General features: G+C 43.1%; 4 protein-coding genes across 6 annotated transcripts in view; 2 read left to right on the forward strand and 2 right to left on the reverse strand.

The window, feature by feature from the left end:
• Window positions 1-17336, forward strand: part of LOC135702511 (sex-regulated protein janus-A-like) — a 125417-nt gene extending 108081 nt beyond the window's left edge. The window contains exons 1-2 of one of the 2 annotated variants that reach the window (XM_065223583.1): window positions 16764-16823; window positions 16883-17336. In XM_065223583.1, coding sequence (XP_065079655.1) covers window positions 16766-16823; window positions 16883-17280 — 456 coding nt within the window. In that variant the 5' untranslated portion in view covers window positions 16764-16765 and the 3' untranslated portion in view covers window positions 17281-17336. Of the gene's footprint in view, window positions 1-16763; window positions 16824-16882 lie in introns of those variants that run through there. The other variant, XM_065223584.1, reaches the window with a different exon arrangement.
• Window positions 582-5114, forward strand: LOC135702489 (heat shock 70 kDa protein cognate 4). 2 transcript variants are annotated; one of them, XM_065223537.1, is made up of 2 exons: window positions 582-765; window positions 2764-5114. In XM_065223537.1, the coding sequence occupies exon 2, from the start codon at window positions 2943-2945 to the stop codon at window positions 4719-4721; it is 1779 nt and encodes a 592-aa protein (XP_065079609.1). In that variant the 5' UTR covers window positions 582-765; window positions 2764-2942; the 3' UTR covers window positions 4722-5114. The 2 variants fall into 2 exon arrangements, with proteins under 2 accessions (XP_065079609.1, XP_065079608.1); XM_065223536.1 differs by having other exon boundaries at window positions 582-761; window positions 2757-5114.
• On the reverse strand, window positions 15109-16581 carry LOC135702430 (pseudouridylate synthase TRUB2, mitochondrial). The gene is made up of 4 exons (XM_065223469.1): window positions 16374-16581; window positions 15889-16080; window positions 15475-15828; window positions 15109-15418 (listed from the first exon to the last, which is right to left on the reverse strand). Exons 1-4 carry the CDS (start codon window positions 16501-16503, stop codon window positions 15129-15131), a joined length of 966 nt encoding a protein of 321 aa, XP_065079541.1. The 5' UTR covers window positions 16504-16581; the 3' UTR covers window positions 15109-15128.
• A 64-nt stretch (window positions 17337-17400) lies between the features above and the next one.
• On the reverse strand, window positions 17401-19034 carry SecS (Sec synthetase). The gene is made up of 3 exons (XM_065223570.1): window positions 18814-19034; window positions 18620-18749; window positions 17401-18561 (listed from the first exon to the last, which is right to left on the reverse strand). Exons 1-3 carry the CDS (start codon window positions 18928-18930, stop codon window positions 17405-17407), a joined length of 1404 nt encoding a protein of 467 aa, XP_065079642.1. The 5' UTR covers window positions 18931-19034; the 3' UTR covers window positions 17401-17404.
• Window positions 19035-24041: the final 5007 nt, after the last annotated feature.

The raw sequence follows: 24041 nt of genomic DNA on the forward strand, positions 1-24041 counted from the left end.
GGATTATTATTATCCCGCATAAACAATAACCATAAGAAGCGCCTAACCACCAATTCGGGATATCATCCCAACTTTATGTGGGATGGTCGTACCATCTATGATATCGTTAGAGTATGGTACCCCTTTATTAGGGATTATTATTATTTTCACCGGAAAAAATCTGACAAAAATCTGTATATATTATATACAGATTTTCATCAGATTTTTTACGGTGAAAATACCAAGGGGGGGAGGTGGCTGTCAAATACGAACAATCTTCGCCTACCTCGCATAACTGGTTCCAAACGTAAACAAGCCATAAGAAACCTACAGGGTTTGGAAAATACAGATTGACATTGGAAAAAAATGTGGCAACACGGCTCGCTGTCGCTCTTCTGCTCTTCTGCCTCTGCAGCATTTCCTTTCATCATTCTCGCATTTTCTCGAATTTCTCCCGAAAACGCACGGCTCTGTCTCCCGTTCTCTCTTCACTGGAAGTTTTCGCACTACACCGCGATCACACACACCATGAACCATCCGCGCGTGGAAACGTCTCGAACAACCGGTAATTTATAAATATCGGCTGCTGCTTCCCGCTCGCTCACATTATATTACTGAACACTGAACAGCATCAAGAGCAAACAGCTCTCGTTCGTAAAAAAGTGGAGTGCTAAGTTCCTGAAAGTGCGTGTGTGATCCTCCATTCAAGAAAAGAAGGAAGTGCGGAGAACGATTTTCATCTAGGAAGAAACAGAAAGTGATAAACTTAAATCTAATCAAAGGTAAGTTCGCCAAATTCGGAAAATGGGAAAAGTGCAAAATTTGCTGTCCGATGCAGGGTGTGAAATTTTTTGAATGACTCATGCTTGAGTTCCACCGTTTTCCCACATGGAAACAAAATGGCTTTCCGCACGCGATGGGGGCTGCTGGATTAGATTTCCGCTTGGATTCCAGCATAATTCCGCAATTTCTCGGATATTTTCTGATTTCGCATGACGAGGTGGAAAATTTCCGCTTCAGTCCAGAAGGTTCTGGAAGTTTTCTCAACTTCATGGAAAAAAAAGGGAGTACTTAACCTCAATTTCAATCGATTTGGTTGACGTAGTAGAGGAAATAGTGACATTGTTCCAAATTCCAGGCTTATGTAATTTAAATATTTCGGTTTAGTGTTACATACGTTCCGTAGTGTGATTCAAAAGATGCCGTTCCTCGTGCGGAAAATGTGACGCTCCTTGACCCCGAGCTCGGTGGTTCTGGTTATCCCTTTTATGGAATTGGATTCATGAATTTCTAGAAGGTTGTCTATTTTTACGAATAAAGCGCTCTTTGTCAGTGTGTTCTCTTCCGGGAATGGTTATTACACAGCAGCCTTCGGTTCGGTAATGTACCTAAGGGTTAATCGGTGGTTAATGCAATTTGCTTTGTTCGATTTTCCTATCGAGCGCGTGTTGGCTATAGCGCTTTATGTGTTAAATTGCTGAACCCATCCCCTTGCGGTATCCGGTAGGCTGCGGTAAAAGGGAGCGGGGAATGCGCGGTGGCATGGTTATGCATTGGCAAGGAACACCAACACACTGTTACCATCCGACGAACAAAAATCTGACACTGGAAATGAGGTTAGGTTTATTATAGCAGCAGCATGGTATGAGTTCAAGAGTATACCTAAGTATTTCCATGCCATGCTTTATGTGTCACATATCGTTCGTTCGGTTTTAAAGGGGTGTTTCCCCTTTGAACTATATCTATGCTTTAAACATAGATTATCTCTCTAGAATCACTGCATTGCAGTTTAAAACTTGAATGAGGCACACGTTGGTTCATTGATTTTATTGGAACGGTCTTGTAAAGCATGCATTTTTCTCCATAAGAGAGTCGCAGGGTGTCCTTCCATCCGGGAAATCCGAATAAACCTGGAATTAGAATTTTCTGGGAAATATGCGGGAAAACCCAAATAACACCGAGAAATATCATAAATAGGGTTATCGACCCTAATGTCGGCCAAAGTGTTGGGCTCATACATAAATTTCGAAGGAAAGCGTGTATCATAAATACCCATTTGCATTGTCCGTATGTTGCAATGTTGTAAGAAAAAATGAAGAACTTGATAATTTTAGCGATGGGATCAATCTTAGGATTCATAGGCCAACATTAGAGACATTTCCCCTACTCAGCCCAAGTTACAATTTTGGTTTTATCTTAGTCTTGTATGCCATTAATTGGTCTTCAAGAATCCTGCACACGTTTATAAAACCTGCAATGTTACTTGGAATCGATCAATTTTATATCATATCCATAATTATATTCTCTTGTTTACACATCTGTTAACAATTATTGTCATATTATGGCTTTCACTGTAGTAAAGTATGAAAAATCCTCATAATACTCCAGGACAATTTGGATAATGATAAATATTTTAGTAACACATCTTTGCATCACAATCTAGAAAGATTTGAAGAACTCTTAATACTACGTTTCTTCTGCAGCTTGGTCCGACATACTTAAAAACATTAAGGCTCAATTTTTGCAGGAGACTCTTTGATTTTGTACGAATTCATGATTCCATGGAATTTTGGCAAATCTCATTTATTTTTGATTACCTGTAAACGAACGTTTTTTTTGTTTAAAGCAAAGGTGATGGGTTACGTTTTTTTTAAACCGGGGATTGTACAATTTGATTAAAATGGACACCCTGGAGTCAGTCATTTAGAAAGTTTACCCGAATGATACTATTGTTGCTAGTTTCCAGATGATACTTATCGCGCGTTCTTTCATTCCAGATGGCAGCCACCAAGGCACCAGCAGTCGGTATTGATTTGGGTACCACCTACAGTTGCGTGGGTGTGTTCCAGCATGGCAAGGTTGAAATCATTGCCAACGACCAGGGTAACCGGACGACCCCGTCCTACGTGGCGTTCACCGATACAGAGCGTCTGATCGGAGATGCCGCCAAGAACCAGGTCGCCATGAACCCCGTCAACACCATCTTCGATGCCAAGCGTCTGATTGGTCGCAAGTTCGATGACCCAGCCTGCCAGTCTGACATGAAGCACTGGCCGTTCGAAGTCGTCTCGGTCGAAGGCAAACCAAAGATTCAGGTTGAATACAAGGGTGAGACCAAAAACTTCTTCCCAGAAGAAATCAGTTCCATGGTGCTGACCAAGATGAAGGAAACCGCCGAAGCCTATCTGGGCAAGACGGTGTCCAACGCCGTGGTGACAGTGCCTGCTTACTTCAATGATTCGCAGCGTCAGGCCACCAAGGATGCCGGTACCATCTCCGGACTGAATGTGTTGCGTATCATCAACGAACCGACCGCCGCCGCTATTGCCTATGGTCTGGACAAGAAGACCGCTGGCGAGCGCAATGTGCTCATCTTCGATCTTGGTGGCGGTACCTTCGATGTGTCTATTCTGTCCATCGACGATGGTATCTTCGAGGTCAAGTCCACCGCCGGTGACACCCATCTGGGTGGTGAGGACTTTGACAACCGATTGGTGAATCACTTCGCCCAGGAATTCAAGCGCAAGCACAAGAAGGATCTGTCGACGAACAAGCGTGCCCTGCGTCGTCTTCGCACAGCATGCGAACGCGCGAAGCGTACGCTGTCCTCGTCGACCCAGGCCAGCATCGAGATTGACTCGCTGTTCGAGGGTACCGACTTCTACACCTCGATCACCCGTGCCCGTTTCGAGGAACTGAACGCCGATCTGTTCCGTTCCACGATGGAACCCGTCGAGAAGGCCATCCGTGATGCCAAGATGGACAAGTCCACCATCCACGACATTGTCCTCGTCGGTGGATCCACCCGTATCCCGAAGGTCCAGAAGTTGCTCCAGGACTTCTTCAACGGTAAGGAACTGAACAAGTCGATCAATCCCGATGAAGCCGTCGCCTATGGCGCCGCTGTTCAGGCCGCCATTCTGCACGGAGACAAGTCCGAGGAAGTGCAGGATCTGCTGTTGCTTGACGTTACTCCACTGTCGCTTGGTATCGAAACTGCCGGAGGTGTCATGAGCGTTCTGATCAAGCGCAATACCACCATCCCCACCAAGCAAACCCAAACCTTCACCACCTACTCGGACAACCAACCCGGTGTACTGATCCAGGTCTTCGAAGGTGAACGTGCCATGACCAAGGACAACAACCTGCTCGGCAAGTTCGAACTGTCCGGAATCCCACCAGCTCCCCGCGGTGTCCCTCAGATTGAGGTCACCTTCGACATCGATGCCAACGGTATCCTGAACGTTACGGCCCTCGAGAAGTCTACCAACAAGGAAAACAAGATCACCATCACCAACGACAAGGGCCGTCTCAGCAAGGAGGACATCGAGCGTATGGTCAACGAAGCCGAGAAGTACCGCAACGAGGACGAAAAGCAGAAGGAAACCATCTCCGCAAAGAACGCTCTGGAGTCGTACTGCTTCAACATGAAGGCTACCATGGAGGACGACAAGCTGAAGGACAAGATCACCGACAGCGACAAGACTCTCATCATGGACAAGTGCAACGACACCATCAAGTGGCTCGATGCCAACCAGCTGGCCGACAAGGAAGAGTACGAACACCGCCAGAAGGAGCTGGAATCCGTCTGCAACCCCATCATCTCCAAGCTATACCAGGGTGCCGGTGGTGCTCCAGGAGGCATGCCCGGATTCCCAGGTGGTGCTCCAGGAGCCCCTGGTGCCGGTGCTACTCCAGGAGCCGGTACCGGTTCCGGACCAACCATCGAGGAAGTCGACTAAACCATTCGACCTCGTCAACAACATCAATAACAGCAGCAGCAGCAGGTGGCTGAATTCTTAACTTGGCGAGATTCAATTCCGATTCAAAACCAGTATTGTTGTTACTGATTATAAAAGAACAGTTTTAACTTATTAACCAGAAATCATTCCGCGCTATTTGCAACAAGCAATCGAATTGAATTTTGTTTTTGTTAGTTTAGATTTTTTCCTCCCTTTCTACCTAGTTTAAAACGCGTAAATGTCAGGAAGCGAAGCAATCGAATACTTGAAATAGATCCGGCTTTTATTGCAGACAGGGAAAAACACAAGAATAGCTAAGAACCAAAAAGACGTATTCTCAAACCGGAAAGATGGATCAAAATAAACACACGAAAACGAGTTAAGAATCTTAAACTTATGTTTTAATTCATTTGTATTTACAAGTTGATGATGACCATGCGCCTACAGTCGGTTGAGGATGCTATTCGGAGCTGATGGAACTTCCGGTGCTATTTTAGGGCACTGAACCCCCAATAATTTCCTAGAGCATGTGAAATTCATGTTATTTCACCACCTCTATTTCCTTATTTCGATCGAAGGAACAGGCCTTCTTATTTTGCGCCGCGAGTCAGGTAAGGTGACTCGCTATCACTAGTGAGGAGACTCTCCGTGCAAATTAGAAGTTGGTTTATTTCGTATTACCGTGAAGGGACACCCGTAATAAGGCCCAAAGAGGCTTATTCTGCGCCGCGAGTGAGGTGAGGTAAATCGCTTTTACTGTTGAGGTGACTCCATTTGATTAGCACGGAGAGTCACTTCGGTCACCTCACTCGCGGTGACTTTTGTCCAGAGTTGCGACCTATCACAATCACGATCGTCAAACAGCTGATGGTAGTAACGCTTGGTACAACATTCCTATCAATGTGCTTGTCGAAGCACTCGATGACCATCCATCAAGTTGACGAAATAAGTAAAAAGCAACTGGTGGGTGAATGTCGTTTTCGGTGTTGATCCATCACCGATCTGGACACTTATCTGTGCTCGGCTTGAAGCTTTGCTTGCTTATGTGAGTGTGTGGGTGAGAGAGCCCAACAGCTTCCGTTTAATTTTGCCAGCTTTGTTTGTAACTCACACAGTCGCGCGTGCCGAGACGATCTTGGAATGCGTAGGCATTGTTTTCATTTTCTTCTGTCGTTTCGCTTTTTCCCATCACCGTACTGCAGAAGTCTCCACTGTTTTCGTTGTGCTTTGCATCATCAGCAGCGAGTGTTACGTTTTGCCTGTAAGCAGCGACCTCTACTGGTGATTGTTGTTTGCCATGGCTCTACCTCTCACTGCGTGACAAAACGTTCTGTCAGCGACAGTCGGTTGATGCGTTGAAGAGTGTCGAGTGAGTGTCATGATATTTTGCATCACTGCGAAGGTGTGCCGATGGATGTGCCCAAGCTGTACCGAATCTAATTTTGGCACAATGTGCTGAGTGACTTTACCCCTTGTGCTCAACTCGATTTACATACTTGGGCCTTATAATTCATGGCCAACTATCTAGTACATAGTGATTTGTTCTCGAAAGAAGAACGCTGTTTAGTTTGAGTCACCACCAATCTTGGAAAAATTGGGCTAAAACGGGCATTTTCCGTGCTCTGCCGTCTGTTATACCTTCTGTCATCGATTCTGTGGACATTTTTGTATACGATAAGTACTATTTTATCATTTGCAATCGTTTGAGTTTTGAGAAAATGTTGAAATTGTTAGCAAATCTTATATAGGGGAATGTACGTATTGTCGCCAATCTAAGCAGCGTCCGCACTTCTATTAGCAATTTCTCAGCGTCACGCGCACAAACATTTGTCTGCTGCTTATTATTCTAGCCATTTCAATCGACAGAATCGTCCAAAATTGTTTGAAAATCTTTTTACAACGCTTCAAACTTCTCAGGTGAGTGTGACTATTGTCGGCAACCTCTTTTTATTCGGCAACCTTTCCATTTCCAACTCGGAATCAGCCGTACACACGACTCACATATTAGAGGGGGTCTGACCAAGACGATTTGGAGAACCTAGAACAAAATTATGAAATGATTTTTTTTTTCAGATTTTGTAACAAGTGAGGCAGGATCGGAGTTCGGATTTAGTAAGACGTCAGTCATACTCTTGGTGTGAACATAGAATGATTTTATTTAAACGAAATATGGAGAAGGCAAGTTCGGTGAGCGAAGCGAAGCGTTGGTGACAATGTTTGTAAAATAGAGTTTATTGTTGATGCTCATGTGGTAACAATTACGAAGGTCTCAAAATACGGAAAACGGAAAAGGTTTAGCTGCTGACTGTGAGGTCGCAGTTTTGAATACATAAAGTGTGTCATAAAATCTAGGACACACACAAGGAAGTATGAATCTATATTGTTGGGTTTTGACACATGTTAGTCATGTGCCCATTATTGGATGCTACTTTACATGGGAATTAAGGAAGATTAGTACGGCTACTACACAAGGATAGATTTTGAACTTCTGAACCTTAGAATAATGTCAGTGGGGTTAAATGAAGTCGTTGAGCGATGATTTGCATGGAGGTTTTCCAAAAATGAAAACTACAAAAATTCATTTACCCCCCTAACGATAATATGTAAATAAGTACCGAAGCCGTCATATACCCTATTTACAAGTACCTGGAAAGAACATAAATATTCAACAAGGTTATCGAACATTTTCTAAGATATCAGATTTTAAAAATCAAGACTTCTCGATAACTTTCTCGAAGGGACGTATCAGCTTTTGTAAACAATGCATTTGATCGTCAATTTGGCGTAACTGATAGCTCGCACACGCATACTAATACCACTATCAGGTAGGGGGAAATTTCCCCTATCTGATGGTAGTGCGTAAGGTAGGTAACTCTAAGACCAGAAGGTCCCGAAGAAACGAGCTCAACTTTTTGGCTCAGCTCTGGTACTATCTTCGGTCCCAAAACAAATATACACTGTACCAAACCACCGTCCGCTGTTCGAATGAAACCTCAGATCATTCAAATCGAAACATCGAAATCGCCTTTTCGAATGATAGCTCTCGGATACAGGACGAACATTGTTATGAGAAGGGAAAGGGCCTTCAGTTGGAATCCGTAATGTTCTCTGCAGAATGATAGTCATCTTAAATTGAAATGCACTTGGTATTGGTTCAGCCCCTTTACGCAAATCATTCAAAACGATGATGTAAATAATTCTATCGAACGTCATTTGCTGCTTTGAGCAAAAGAGGTGTATGCATAGACATCGCTATCAGAAGTGGTCCTAACATTGGTAAAGCGTGGAAACCGTAAATTTTCTATTTGTGGTGGAGGAAGCTTCCTCTGCCAACACATAATTTTTGTATCCATGATGAATGACTGTTCATGGCTTTTTCAATATGGAAATGTAAACAATCGAATTAATAATCTAATCTCAAACATTTGCAAGTCATTCTATTCTTAAATTGTTGTCCTCTGTGTCCTGTATGTTTTACAGCCAATTTTCAAATAAATGTCATCCTTTATTTGTAGGACAGTCATATCACAAACGAAGTGACAGACGACTAACTGGCGAAGAAATCCATTTAAATAATGTGGTTCACTGTAATAGAATTTTCTTGGAAGCTTGTGCCATCATCCACCAGATGGGTTAGTTTTTTTGTTTTGATTTGAACAAAGTTGATTTTGTGTACAATGATTTTTTGACAGTGTGCAAAGAGTGCGTTTCATTTTGTCATTTTTTTATGCATTTCAGTTTTAAGTAGAGTGAAAGAGATAAAACCAAAATATTCTAGTACATTTGGTGAAAATGCTAGTTCAATCCAATAGTAGTGTTGCCATGTGGTACAATCCAGTAGTAGTGGTGTTGCCATGTGGTACACTGAAAAATTGAAATAGCAGGTTAGTCACCAAAGTTTTCGAGCCGCTCCGTCTGTCACTTCGTTTGTGGTCATATGGCTGGTCATCAGTTGATGACGAATTCAACCATAAGGGAATCATCCGAAATTCAACAGCATATTGTTAAAGGGCTCGAGCAATACAATAATCAGTCAAAGTATTGCGGATGTTTTCGTTCAGTGTAGTGTAGTACTTGAATTTATACTAGAATGGGGTACGTTAATCGATTTGCTTGGGACCAATAGGCTAGTCAAGTAGTGAGCCAATTTAGAATCGTTAGTTTCGAATTGATTGTTGGTAGTAGTGTCAACAATCAATACGAAACTAACGATTTTAAATTGGCTCACCACTTTAGTAGCCTATTGGTCCCAAGCAAACGATTAACGTACCCTATTCTAGTTGAAATTCTATTACTACACTATGTTTGTTTTGATTCGCTATGAAAGTTTGACAGATAACATCAGGGGTGTGTGGATTCATGCAGAACATGCAGGGGTGAGGTGACTCTCCATTTGATTTGCATGGAGAGTCACCTCACACGAGGTGACAATTGTCACCTCACCGGTGAGAGAGAGTCACGTGACTCGCAGAATAAGGGGGATTATCGGTTGTTGTTTTCGTGAGAACGTAAATAGCGGAGCATTTGGCTGGGTTCACTACCATTCTGTTTAAACTGCACCAACTAGCGAATACATTCAGTTGACGTTGAAGAAAGTGACAGGCAGCAACGGAGCGGATTCGTAGGAATATTTTGAGGTCATCTGCATATGATAACCGAGGAGCTTCGATGACCAGATGCACGTCGTTGAGGTACAGTCCCCCCTATTCTGCGAGTCACGTGACTCTCTCTCACCGGTGAGGTGACAATAGTCACCTCGTGTGAGGTGACTCTCCATTTGATTTACATGGAGAGTCACCTCACACGAGGTGACAATTGTCACCTCACCGGTGACAGAGAGTCACGTGACTCGCAGAATAAGGGGGAGTATAAAAATCAACGGTCCCATGTGGCTTCCCTGATATATACCTGATGTGGCGAAGAAGCTAGCTGATCTGCAATCTGCTATGGTAACCTTTAGTTGGCGACCGGTAAGAAACCAACTCAGAAGATTACCGCATACACCGAGCCTGCCGAGTTCAGCAATCGCAATAGATGGCTCAACTTGTCGAATGCTGCAGATAGGTCTGAATAAATAACGTCCGTTTGAACCCGATCTGACATGCTTTAGGTTATATACGATGCAGTGATGGAATTCTCACCAAAATATCATTTTCGCTTGCGATACGTTTTCTCTTGGGAACTTTCCCTCACTAGTTTCACACTCCAATATTTCCTGAGCGAACTTTCTGGGATGAGAGAATGAGATATCGCGAACTTTTTTAACTCGAATCACCAACGTGAGGATACGAAAAATATCAGATCATTTTTTCTCTCTATCTCTTTACACCACATTCGTTCTTGAAAATTGCACTGCACATTTCACAAGGGAAAGATTATAGACAGAAAGCTATCCCGAGTAAATCAATACAATCTCTAAAGACTGATAAGTCTGGTACCTGGCTGTCTGGCTGTCTACTGGCGCCTGTTGTTTAAAGTAGCCGTTATCAGGATGATGTGAACAGTTTTGTGCAACTGATTGATTGGTGCATTGGTTTCTGGCAAAAAAATGAATGAATCAGCACAAGTGTCAACGCGACATTAACGAGGAACGGGGAGGGTAGTGTAAGATTTTGTGACTAGCAATTTTTATATTAAAACCGTTCCTCAGGATAGGGGGTTGCGGAAGGAGGAGCGCCTAATGTATCCTCATTTTCACGAAATACAGTTAATGCATGGCTCCTCTCATCACTAGTGTTCGTAATATCGTTCCTGTAAGCTCTTATGCAATAATTATATGCAGGGGGATGGTTGGGAATAGGTATAGGTGGTGGTGAACTTTTTCACTGTGCTATTACCAGTGCTGTAAATTCTCAAAATCATTTGAACATTTTTGATGAAAATGAGAAAAGTACACTCATAAAATAAATCACATAACCAGTGGAAAATATCCATGTGAATTTCACATAACTTTCATGTGATCCCATAATTGGAAATTGCACCACTAAATCACATGAACGTTATGTGTCCAATGAAATCTATATGATTTATCATATAGAATTTCTAATGCTAGGTGATATTCAGCTAAAAATCTTTGTTTTTGTTTTTGGAAAAATTCTAAGTGCGTTCCTAATAGAAACTAAGTGAAAACTTTTTTCAGTGTAGCTATTCGCTATCAAAGGGGACCTCCTCCGAATGGGTGATATCAGTTGCTTAGTCATTTGACGAAGGCATGGATCATTCTCATTTGAGAAACGCTATATATCATTCGATTGAGTGTAACCTACACACAAACGGAGCTCTGGTCGACATTCCGGCGAAAAAGCTAAGCCAACCCGACACCAACCTGACTTCTATCAAACCCCAACCCGATGTTGACCCGACATCGACCCGACATAAACCCAAAATTGACCCGACATTAACACGACATTGGGTCGACATCGACCTTAAATTAGCCTTACATTGATCCGACATCGGGTCGACTTGTCTGTTCGGGACCATTTTCCTGGATTTCTTCCATACTCCACTGTCGTATATCAAATGATACTGAGTGACTCAATTGACAGTGACAATGAGCTTCGAATGAGAAAGGGGCTCTTCAAATTATGGTCATGTGAGAATTCGTTTACACAGAATTGATTGAATGGTTGTAGTGGTTCATCTTCAATCGAATGATATGAACTGGGATCCTGTAAAACAATGTAAAACTAGAAAGGGTCTAGACCCTCCCTATGTAAAACCATAAGGTATGCGGGACTGCTGCACTGCTGAACTTCAAAACGCTTTATTTGCTGACCAAGGATCTGACAAAAACATCTTTTTAGTGTGCAATTAAGGATGATAAAAAATTTAAACAGGTTATTCAATGTCCATTAAAACTGTAAAAAATATAGGCAGAAAAAAAAGAAAACAAAAAATTATTACCAGTTGGCTGGAAATGAACACAAAATTAATCAAAGTACCATGTACCTTGAGCTATTTACTATTTTTTTAGAATCGATGTTTAATAGATTTTTTTTTGCAGTTTGAGATCCATGAAAAAAGGTACAGTAGCTTTATGGCCAGTGACCAGCAAATTTAATATTTTTATTCAAGGTTGTGTGGAAATTCAAGCTACCGGGCGAGCTACTGGGTTACATTGCTGTCCTCTTCCTAATGCAGTCGAGTGATCAAATCAGAAAGTTAGCAGATTAGAAATCAATTAATAACTAATTTCCTCAACGTTAAATTAAAAAGTGGTCTTTAGAAAAAAAAAAATGTAGCTGAGAAAATTTCCTATGAGTACACAAGGCAAATTTATTGGTAGATCATTATGGCGAAATTTAAAGACGAGGTGAACAAAATAATCACTTTTCCCATAGTAATACCTTTATAAATTTTAGATGGCCATTGCAGAATGAGATCACAACCCAATAAGCTCAAATTTTGGGAGAATTATCTGGACCTGATTAAAAATCGATTGAAATTAGTGAAGCAAAGCCGATATTTTGAACCACCCTAATAAGCATGTTCTCAATGCAGTAAGACTAATCAACAGAATGCTTGCTAGCTAACACTAAACATTTCTAAGCGCCAATCTCAGTGGTCTAACTGTACTTCGCACTAATAGCATAGTTCTTCTTGTCGAAGAGTACAGCCACAAATGATGATTTGGTCAGCAAAGATTAGACTCTTGGTGAATAGTTACAAGTATCTACTATTAGCTGGTTGCATTGAGAACTAAAACTATAAATAAATCCGGAAAACTTTGAGATTAGGGCGTAATTTCTTTTGTAAACACACACTTAATTCGCCGATTTCTCGTGAATTAAAGTTCAATATAAAAAAATAACAACACAGACAGGTAGAGGAATGATTCATTTGGTATAGTATAGTTCGCTAGATTGTGCTTTGATTCGTGAGAAATCGCTGAATGACGTGTTTGTTTACAAAAGCAATTACGCCCAAATCTCAAAGTTCTCTGGAAATGGTATTTAATGTGAAGGATGCGAAAAATATCGGAGAACGAGAAGAAAACAAACAGACACTCTCGCGTGATCATCGCCTACCTTTACTCGCTGGAAAAAAAGAACAAAGCTGAGAGGATATTTGGTTGGTTCGAATCACGAGTACGTGTGAAATGATGTGAGATGGAGAGACGAAAGATCTTTCGCGATACGAAATGAAAATTTCTCTCGCTCTACGCTTTCATGAACTTTTTATCATCTCTCGTTCGCGAACTTTTTGTGAGAAGTTCCTTTGGGATTTATCTCTGCAATGAGCTGTGATAGAACTTTTTTTGAAAATGATTTTTCCAACACTGATACGATGTGAGACACCGCATATTGGTGGTTGTAGAGCGGCCGACAGTAAACCCATGTTGATCAGCACTTAAATACTGCTTGCAATGGGACAGCAACGGTTCCATAATCACTAGCTCGAATAGCATCGAAACGGCGCTTAACGATGTAATTCCTCGATAGTTATCCACAGCTCGTTTCCTTCCTTTTTGTGAACGGGAAACATGTGCGCAAATTTCCAGCAAGATGGAAATATGCCACTGAAGACTGAAGAGAGACATTCGGAAAAGGCGAAGAATTCTAAAATAAGAAGCGATAACCATATTATGCTTCCCCTGAGATGCCCCTCGGCGTCCTATGCGTCACACGTGACTCCAAGATTTTCATAAGGTATGGACAAATTTCTAAAAATGTACACTGAACAAACAAACGGGAAACGTATTTTTTTTTCCAGAACATTCAAGTAACCTCTCCAAAATAGTGATTCAATAAGATTAACGTGCCACACATAACCTTCAAAAGCATGGTAATGAATTCCACTGGTTTCACTGGGTCCAGTCGCCATGTTACGCTGGCGAAGTTTAAGTGAAATTCACTTAAGTTTTACGTGATTTCATGATATGAAAATTTTCTTGTACCTGCAATTTAAAAGAAATAGCGACTGTAGAAAGTGCGCGTTCGTCGTTGTTGGACGAAGTGGGATTCCCAAGCATTTTGGAGCGTAAGTTTTATAATGTTAATAAATTAACACTCATTTTAAAATTAAACATGAAATTACAGAACACGGAAATGGATTATTCAAGGTGCTCACAATATTCAATTGACGAACTTCAAGGGTGGTCCTACGGTAAACGGACGTTAACTTCGAGTTCATTAGTAAATAATGTAAATTAGTTAATTCTATTGTTCGCTAGACTGTCTGAGTAAAAAAATAACATTTCTTAAGAATGTATAGCCCTTATTCATTTAATGAAACAAATAGCTTGAAATATCCATCTAGTGTAATATCGTCAATTCACTTAATCATTACTACATAATCCAGTATGACTAGCAATGTTCCGTAACTTTTAAATGATTCCAATTTGAAGATCATCCGAAAGTCCGATAAAAGTTACGTGAAAATCACTTGATTTCTATGTGAATCACTTAAATGTAATCTCTCGCCCAAAACACGTAATATTCACCTGAATAGTATGATGGAAAATACGGTGGATATTACGTGAATTTTATTTGCACTGTTACAGTAGTTTACTCATGCGCTGAGTGACCTATACGCTTTTAGAAATTTCTCCATACGAATGAGTAAAAGTGACTCACAACTGAGTAAAAGTGACTCATTCTCTGAGTTAGCTTCGTTTTCACTGCATTTTATTGGGATGAGTCATCGGGTGGAACTTCGCTTGATGATGAGTTATGGTGAAATTGGGTAACTGATGAATCATTCACCTTGTAATCGTTTGATAACTGAAAACTATTGGCTTTTCTCCTATCGAACGCTTCTTAACTGAAATACAATTCATACGCCAAAATGAGCGTCAAAAGCATTTAAGTTTAAACTGAAACCATCCTAATATTTTGATCTTTTTTTCCCCGGATACCTTATGCATTGCTTGTCACATGTATATATGCATCACCCATCCCTATTACGCCTTATCTTAGTCAGTAAAAGCTAGTAGTAGGAACTTTTCGGATTGAAGATTTCCTTGACTGCCCTTGCCCTCATTGGGAACGCTATAAAAGTAATTTTAAAACATAAGGGCGACTGAAGCCTGTAATATGATAAAGTTTAAAATTTGGACCAGCACACGATGCTCTTTGAATCCAGCAGGCAGTTTCTTTTCTACTATTTTTGTTTTATATTCGCCTGAGTGCATTCAACTGCTGCTGCACACACAGATCGTCGCGATCAAAGCGAATGCGAAGAATAGTGCATTGCAATAAACCATACCGGTGGAACCGCGCGACACCCTTGAGAACGAGACACGCCCGAAAAAGGGAATGGTGTGAGGGTGATTGATATCACATTGCAAAGTATTGCTCATCGAACGTCGTAAACGAGTGCCAGTTTGCGCACTTGGGAAAGGAAAGGTGATCAATAAATTACATTGTTCGATTGAGACTTACTTCGCTTCTACATATAGGATTTTATTTATCCTTGCTTATCCTCCGCTAGACGTTGATCGTCTTCCAGATCGACAAGCTCGGAATTGATTTGTTGCAACATTTCCGGGTGCTGTTTGAGCAACTGGTTAGACTGGGCCATACTGTTCAGCATGCACTGGAGGTTCCAATCTTTGCGTAGTAGCGAATCTTTCAGCTCAAAATGTCCATGCCGGATGCATCGGATACCGACGCAGTGTCCCACCGATTTTAGGTTTAGACCGATTTCGTGGATGAGGTTGCCCAGGTAGGTTTCCGTTTCGTTGATGGCGTGTATTTCTGCAAAATTAGATGAATGTTAAGGCAATTGAATTGATAAAAGACAGAGTACATACCAATGGTGAAAAATGGTCTCCTAAACTCTACCAATCGGATACCGTAGATCATCGGCTGGGTATTGGCCGATGGGCGGATGGTACCTTTCACCGCCAAATCGTAAGCAGCTTGCGACTGCATATCAACTCCGCACAGTTCGAACATCTTCTTTTGATGGGAGGCCTGCAGCGACGCGAGCAATCGATTGATCTTATCCGATCCGATGTGCTTCATCGTGGCCTTTGCGATTACCCTCGAATCACCGAAGTGAGTTTCGGTGGCTTTACCTAGAAATCCGGTCACTCGGTACACTCGCAGGGGTCGATTCTGTTGTATTCGGTAGGCCATTGAAAGCCCTTTGTTAATTCCTATGACTGCGAAAAGATTGGAATTGAGTATGATTCATTTTTAACATGGCCGAAGGTTGATTCTACCTATAACGCCACTCGTCAGGCGACCATGGTTGGCGCTCATTCGGATTCGGATGTCTTCCGGTTGATAGCGAGGTCCAACGACCAGGACATTGTCGGAGAGGTCTTCCGTCGTACGGACGAGATATTTGGAATCGGTGCCACTTTCGATGGTGACTCGCTCCAGCGGAGGCCGGACCTTCAGTTGGTTGAGATCTGTTGATGGAAGATGACGGTTTCATGCAATGCTGTCACAAGTCGAAATTTTGGGTCGTTTTCATTCGTATGTATTCTTCTTTAAGAAAATAATATTTTATTATAGAAATTCTTCCCGAAATCCAGGGAATCACTCCGCAAATTAAAAACATTTTCCAGGAATTCTAGACTAATGGCCAGGGTAGCAGTTTAGAAAATGTAATGCAATTCAACGATTTGTAAATATTTCACTTTCATTGTTATATTAGTATAAACAATATAGTAGGTATTTAATGGAAATGTAGGAGGCTTACCCCGGCAAAGATTCCCGATGATTGTGTGGCGAACTTGCTGCACTGTGAGGCCCGCCGGCTTGTACACATTTACCACTCCGTTAAGGTACTTCCAAACGGTGGGAGCGTCTTTTATCTTCACGAGCGACATATTTTGTCACACTAATCACTGCTTGTTACAGAAAATTTTAGTTAAAATGTGTTACGCAAAAAAATAGCAGCGAGTAGCATGTTTTTCGGCGGTTTTGTTTACATTAGCTGATTTATGCTGGTTCCCTTTTGCGCTTGCTGTCCATAACTCCGCACGTGCGCTTCGTTAAAGATCAGGAGAGGATAAAATGACGCACAGCTCTGACGGCAGTTTGACATTTCTAGACGTCAAATCAAATCGTGTGCGGCTTTTGGCTTTCGTTATGCTGCATTCGTTGGTTCGGAATATTTTTAGATTAAATTTTGGTAGAACATTTTCTGGTGAGTTTATTTTACTGAATTATTGCGTTGTATAAAATTAATCGTTTCACAATCTGCAGGACCGACAGTCCGACAAGTGAGTACGATGGTCGATGCTAAGTTGGAAGCTGTTCCGTTGGTGGAAATCGATGAGGGAATTTTTAAGTATGTGCTAATCAAAGTCTACGGGAAGGAGAAATCCGATGGCAGCGAGCCAAGCAAGAACATTGTGCGTGGATTCGCCCACGCTAATTGGCATTCGGATATTTACGATGAGGTTAGTTCGTCACTGGCTGGACTGGGACTGGAGACGGAGTGTCTCGGTGGGGGTCGGATCGAACATCGGGCAGAGGAGAAGCTGATAAAGGTTTACGGATACTCGCAGGGTTATGGCAAGGCGGATCACCAGGAAACGAGACGGATTCTGTTGACCCAGTTCGGTGGCTATGAGATTCACACTTCTGATGAGGGGTACTAATGTGTGGTGCTAGATTTGTATCAATAAATTGAGTGGGTTTTATTTGTCTAGAAAAATTGTCGGTCTTTTAAGTTTTCTAGGATGCAATACTCAACTCATATTGGGAATTAGTTTACAACCGTCATTAGGAGGGTTCGCTGATTCTCCTTTCCTTCAAGACCTGTTCCAGTTTGCTGATGAAACAGTCTATCTCTTCTACGTTGATACCCAGTGCAGCACTGGCCGTCAAATAAGACCCACATGCATCGTCTTGGTGAGCACCCCATGCCTTAAACATCACTCCTGCAATGGATTTTTCATCCTTTCCCGTTACGACCCGACAACCGGAAACGCCTCTCCTATGTAGCATGGATCCAATCATTTGCTGGCTCGGGCCGAACGTCTTTAAAGTGAAAGCCATCGAGATGGGATTCTTTCCAGAAATCACCGATTCACCGTGACATTCGGCCACTTCAATCATTTGTTTCAGTAGATACTGATGCAGTTCCTTTCGTTTAACAACCAGATTTTTGTAACCAGTGTTTCCAAGTGACAGTAGAGTCATTAACACGTCCAAACATTGTGAACTTGACGCTCTTCCAGGGTAAAGTTTGGAAACATGGTCGACAACTGTCTTATCAAATCCCGCGATGATAGCACCTCCAACGGGGACCAGTAGATTCTTATCCGTGCTCTGAATGAAAGCATCTACTCGCCCAATTCTGCCGGCTTGTTCCAATTGATGCGTGAGATAGGTACTTTGCAACCCATAAGCGTTGTTGACAACGTGAGGAATGTCTTGTTCTTGGCATATTCGTGCCAGTTCTATAATATTATCACAAGTACGAGGTGCAAAGCAACTAGTCGTCGCTAGAACGCAACACACATTACTAGGACCTAGTTCGCTAATCTTATCCCGAAATGTATCTAGATCGGTTCCCACAACGGGATCTCCTTTTTCCTCCACCGGTACCGTATTTATGACAATTGGAGTGAGACCAGCAGATTGAATGCTCTTGAAGCACGATTGTTGATCTATTCTGGACCACAGGACGTACCTCGCGTTTGGTCGTTTCGCTTTCAGCGAAACTAACGTCATCATTACAGCCATACCAGTGGCCAATGGAACCAACAAGGCTCGCTTACAACTACTGACTCCCATGTTCCGAATCAGATCCAGCACCAAAGCATTTGTGAGATTATTCAAAATCGTTGAACCTGCAGCTTTAGGCTGAGCGTCTGTAAGGTTACCTGATCTCCCTATACCGTGGGCAAAATTGTAGTGTCGACGGCGAACTAATTCTAAAAACAATCAAACCAAATTATATTGTATGTAGGAAGGTGTCGAAAAAATACCTACCACATGCAACTCTGGCTTCGCGTTCACCAACGCCACATCGATTAGGAAAATTGTTACTATCCATAAGGGCCAGTTCGTTAACGAAATATTCAATTGTGGAATTGTCCCAGCCATTCTCCGGAAGCTTCTTCTGCCATTATGTAAAACAGTAAACTATCATGGTAATTATTGCTATAACATTAAATTTTCAATACCTTTTCCAGCAGCACTTTTATCTGTCTGTCTCGATTGACACGTGCGTTGTTGGCCACTGAGAGATAATTGGACGGTACCAAATCCGTTGCGATCGATTTCAGAGTGAAATCGTTCATTATTTTAATTTTCGTATAACTTGATTAACTTACGAAGGGAAAACTTCTTCAAAACAAAAACAAAATACGACGTGCATGCTTGCTGCTCAACTGATGCATCTTCAGCTCAGATGCAGCCCGGTGCAGTTATTGTGCATCGCAGCAAAAAGAAAAGCAAACTGACATCAGAGCTTCGGGCAGAGCTGTGCGGTTTTGTTATTTCGTTAAAAATCAGGGTTAACGTCAAATTACACGCGCGACAAAGAGTTTGGCGAATACCCTAATAAAATTTGTCCGGTTATTTTGCTTAACGACATGTTCAGGGTATCCTCCAAACCATTTGTGGAATAGTTCTATCATATGGGTTATGGTTCAGGTATGGTATTCTTATAAGGGTACTCATTTAAGGGGAACAAAAATACTGTTATGTACTCAATTTCTCTTGGGGTAGATTCATTTGCCCTTACCACAACAGCACAGACGAAAACCTACCTTGTGATCGAGCCACCGACAGCTATGCACTTCACAGCCACCAGCGACGGGATCGAAGAGTCACCGTTGGCTGTACACGCTACAGCCACCAGCGACGGGATGCCTCTCTCAAACGAAGGACCACGACACAACTCGTGATCAAGCCACCGACAGCTGTGCACCTCACAGCCACCAGTAGTGGGACGATGAGCCACTGACAGCTGTGCACACCACAGCTACCAGCGTAGGGACAATGCACCGTTGGCTGCGCACACCACAGCGGACAGCGTAGGAACGATGGGTCGCTGATAACTCTTCAGCCACCAGTCGTTGAGCTGCCAACCACTACAGCCACCAGCGAAGTAAACCTCTCTCTCTCTCTCTCTCGAAGGACCACGGCAAAACTGCCGAACACAAGGCTCTGATGAGCAGGGAAACAGGAAAGTTCAACTCTTTTAAAAGTGTCCACTAGGTGGAACTTATGGAAGATGAATCGATCACCACATGCAACCAGTGGATGAACGAACAGGAACTGGACGAAGCACGAATGCTCGGGAAATCTCCGTTCTCGGACGAAAAGAATGAGACACTGTTCTCAATTTTACCTCTATTTATTCGCTTCTTCCTCTTCAATGGTTAAATGCAGGATACAGAATGAAACATGAAATACAATGTTGTTTACTTTTATACTCTTTCATCGGCTGCGTCAGCCAATCCGGATGCGCCATTCGATGACGTCGTTCGTTTTCCTATTGGAAGCGTTCATCGCGTACATACTCCCGCCGGTTGGAATACCATTCCAAAAGCGGAAATCTTCGATTGGTCGTTGTCGGTAATAGGAAGAGGCGCCAACTTCCGAATGGAGCGCCGGAATACTCCCGTTGCAGTCTTCACGTCGGCGACTCTGATCACGTCATCCCTTCCCGGGTAAAGTGCAACAATTTGACCCAACCTCCATGACTGAACTGGTAGATTGTCTTCCATCAGTAGCACAATAGTACCCATTTTCACATTCGGTTCACTTTTTGTCCACTTTGCCCTCGATTGAAGCGTTGATAGATAATCATGCGACCACTTTGCCCAAAACCGATCACGCAAATTTTTCATATACTGATAGCGAGACAGACGGTTCACTGCTACATCGGAGTACGACGGCTTCAAAATCGGTTCCAATGGTCTTCCAATCATCAAATGAGCAGGTGTTATCGGAAGCGGCTCGTTCGGGTCCTCAGACAGTGCATACAAGGGTCGGGAATTCACTATGGCTTCGATGTGGGTCAATACTGTTCCGAACTCCTCAAACGTCAAAATTGCGTTGCCCAAAGTCCGATATATGTGGGACTTGACAACCTTTACTCCTGCCTCCCACAAACCCCCAAAGTTGGGTGATCTAGGCGGAATGAATTCCCACTCAATCTCTCGTTTGAGCAGAAAATCGTTGATCTTCGTTCTTGCGGTCTCGTCACGGAACATCAAGTACAATTTGTGGAGTTCTTTCGAAGCACCAATAAAATTGGTCGCGTTATCTGACATAATTTTACGAACCATTCCACGACGGTTGATAAAACGATCCAAAGCGGCGAGAAAAGCTTCGGTTGTCAAATCCGAAACCAATTCGAGGTGAATCGATTTCGTTGTTAGGCAGACAAACAGTGCAATGTATGCCTTTACGTGTTTCGGCTTATACCTTCCTTCTTTCACAATCACTGGGCCGGCGTAATCCACACCAGTGAGTTCGAACGCTGCTGCTACATTCACACGCTCCTCCGGCAAATTTCCCATTAAGGGCTGAATTCCTCTCGGCTTAGTCCTGAAACACTTTACGCAGCTTTGAGTCACTTTCCGGATGGCGGATCGAGCATTTACCAACCAGTACTTCTGCCTTATTGCTGCCAGCAAACCGGATGGCCCTTCATGCAGTCTCTCCTCGTGATATTGACGAATCAACATTTCCGTCACTCGGTGATTGCGTGGAAGAAGTAATTGGTGCTTGGCGTCATACGGTAATTTAGAGTTTTGTAGACGCCCGCCGACGCGAAGGAAACCTTCTTCGTCCAGGAATGGTTGAAGATTCGCCAATCGCTTCGGCAACTCCTTACGCTGAACACACTGGATCTCCTCGTTCAATCCGGTCCTCTGCAAAATCCTTACTATGTAATCCAATGCCTTCCGCATGTCTTGCACAGAAATGTATCTTGCATGTTTACGATTCTCCTTTTCCATTCGTATCAGTCGAGTGAATCTCACCACCTGCGCCAATACACGTTGCAGCTTGGAAAACGATCCGCACCGCTCGAATACCGGATCGTCTTCAACATCGACCGCTGGGTTACACACTTGAACTTTTCGCATTTCTGGTAACTCTTCATCTTGAATCACCGGAGTCTCCTGGATATCGTAGTTAACATCTTGCAGAAATAGTGGACCATTCCACCACATATCAGAACGATGCAACACACCAGGGTAACACCCTCTGGACACCAAATCCACAGGATTATTCTCGGATCTGACGTACTTCCACTCGTAAGTACTAGTCAGTTTGTTAATATCCAAAACTCGGTTTCTGACGTAGACTTGAAGTTGATCCGGATTCTTCTTTATCCATGCCAGCACAATTTGGCTATCAGACCACAGCTTGATATCGTGGAATTCGGTTTTCAGAATAGGGATCACTACACTAACCAGTTTGGCCAATACCACAGCGGCACACAGCTCTAATCTAGGTATTGTGAGACGACGCAGAGGGGCAATCCTTGACTTACTGCAAAGCAGCCTAACTGACACTGCCCCGTCCTTCTGAACACAACGCAAATAAACGCATGCACCATAAGCAGTACACGACGCATCAGAGAAGCCGTGAATCTCAATACGTTGAGCTCCAGGAGCCATAACACATCTCGGTATTCGTATCTCGTTCAGTTGTACCAATGACTGATGTAAGGTCACCCATCTACTCAACAACTCGCCCTCTAGGGTCTCGTCCCATCCCAGACCATCAGCCCACAATTGCTGCATGATGGACTTAGCCAAAACGATCACAGGTGATATGAGGCCAACGGGATCAAACAGTTTGGCGATTTGTGAGAGAACATACCTTTTAGTCACCTTCACATCCGGTTGCATCACTTCCGGGCTTCTCCAAAACAGGAACTGATCACATCTTGGGTCCCACAGAACACCTAAAGCTCGAATCGCTTCGTTGGTACCAGAATCTCCTATTCGAACTAGCTTTTCACGGTCTTGATCCGGAACACCTTCAAGAACTTCGTCGTCGTTGGTACACCATTTTCGGATAGGAAATTTTCCTTTCATCATAAGCTCCTCGATATCACTTCGTAGTTGCTTCGCGGATGCAAGTGTTGGGGCACCACTCAATATATCGTCCATGTAGCAGTCCTCTAATATCGCCTCTGCAGCTGCAGGAAAGTTGGCTCTTTCCTCTCTCGCTAGTTGAACCATGGACCTCACTGCCAAAAACGATGCAGGAGACGTCCCGTAGGTCACCGTTAACAACTCCATCACTTTTATCGGGTCCATCGGTTGGTCACGCCAGAAAGTTCTGTGGTAATGTGTCTGTCTTGGATCAAGTTTCACTTGCCTAAACATTTTCTCAACGTCTCCAGAAAATGCATATATGTGCATCCGGAAACGTAATTGGGTTGTAAACAGATCGTTCTGAATCTTCGGTCCAATCATCAGAACTTCGTTGAGGGATAATCCGTTAGATTTCACCTTGGCGTCAAATACAACACGTAACTTTGTGCTGGTACTTGTAGGTTTAAGTACAGCATGATGTGGAAAATAGTAGCTCTGTTGGCCAGGCGGATCGTCTTCCTCACGGATCTCGTGGCAATGACCAAGGTCCTTGTACTCCTGCATAAACTCTTGGTACATCTCTTTCATCTCGGGTTTATTGGTTAGATGTTTCTCAATTGACAGGAACCTCTTCAACGCTAATGATCGGGAGTTTCCTAGTTCATTGATGGACTCACGGAACGGTAGTTGAACCACGAATCGGCCATCCTCATCTCGTCGATAAGTTTTGCAGAAGTGATCTTCTATCGCTTGCTCTTCATTCGTCAGGACTTTTTCTTCTGGAAGTTCTTCTTGCTCGAAAAACCTCTGAATGCTCTTCAGCAACAGATCCTCATTTGTGGCGCACAGCACGTTGACGACTTCCTCCTCGGACTCTTCTAAAGCACCGGCAATAACCCATCCGAACTGAGTCTCGTACAGTACGGGTAGATTATCAGAGAGTTTCAGCTGAGCTTGTTTCAAGATTTTGAAAAACAGCTCGGCACCGATCAGTAGGTCCACTTCTCTCGGTTCGTTGAAGCTTGGATCGGCCAACACAATACCACTCGGGAACTTCCACTCCGAGATGTCAACTGGAACAGATGGAATCTTTCCTGTCACTCTAGCTGTCACCAAACAGTCCATGTCACCTTGGAAATCGGTGTAGTCGGAGAAACACTTCAGGATCACACGATGACGAATTTGAGATCTGGCGCCACCCACTCCTACGACTGGCACGTTGGCAGGATACTTCGGAAGCGCTAGCAGTTTTACAGCAGATTCAGAAACCAGGTTGATCTGAGACCCGGAATCGAAGAGAGCACGCAACTTGAAGTTCCTTCCGCTCTTTGACGTAACATTCACCA

Source organism: Ochlerotatus camptorhynchus, unplaced genomic scaffold, assembly GCF_037179485.1.
Source record: "Ochlerotatus camptorhynchus isolate MF236.1 unplaced genomic scaffold, CSIRO-AGI_Acam_v1.1 ptg000193l, whole genome shotgun sequence".
Taxonomy (NCBI): domain Eukaryota; kingdom Metazoa; phylum Arthropoda; class Insecta; order Diptera; family Culicidae; genus Ochlerotatus; species Ochlerotatus camptorhynchus.

Coding starts and splice junctions, on each gene's coding strand:
- LOC135702489 (XM_065223536.1), top strand. CDS start 2,757: ATGGCAGCCACCAAGGCACCAGCAGTCGGTATTGATTTGGGTACCACC.
- LOC135702430 (XM_065223469.1), bottom strand. CDS start 16,503: ATGTCGCTCGTGAAGATAAAAGACGCTCCCACCGTTTGGAAGTACCTT. Junction 16,081..16,373: donor CATCGGGAATCTTTGCCGGG/GTAAGCCTCCTA, acceptor TTCCATCAACAG/ATCTCAACCAACTGAAGGTC. Junction 15,829..15,888: donor CCTGACGAGTGGCGTTATAG/GTAGAATCAACC, acceptor ATCTTTTCGCAG/TCATAGGAATTAACAAAGGG.
- SecS (XM_065223570.1), bottom strand. CDS start 18,930: ATGAACGATTTCACTCTGAAATCGATCGCAACGGATTTGGTACCGTCC. Junction 18,750..18,813: donor TAAAAGTGCTGCTGGAAAAG/GTATTGAAAATT, acceptor ACATAATGGCAG/AAGAAGCTTCCGGAGAATGG. Junction 18,562..18,619: donor CGAAGCCAGAGTTGCATGTG/GTAGGTATTTTT, acceptor GATTGTTTTTAG/AATTAGTTCGCCGTCGACAC.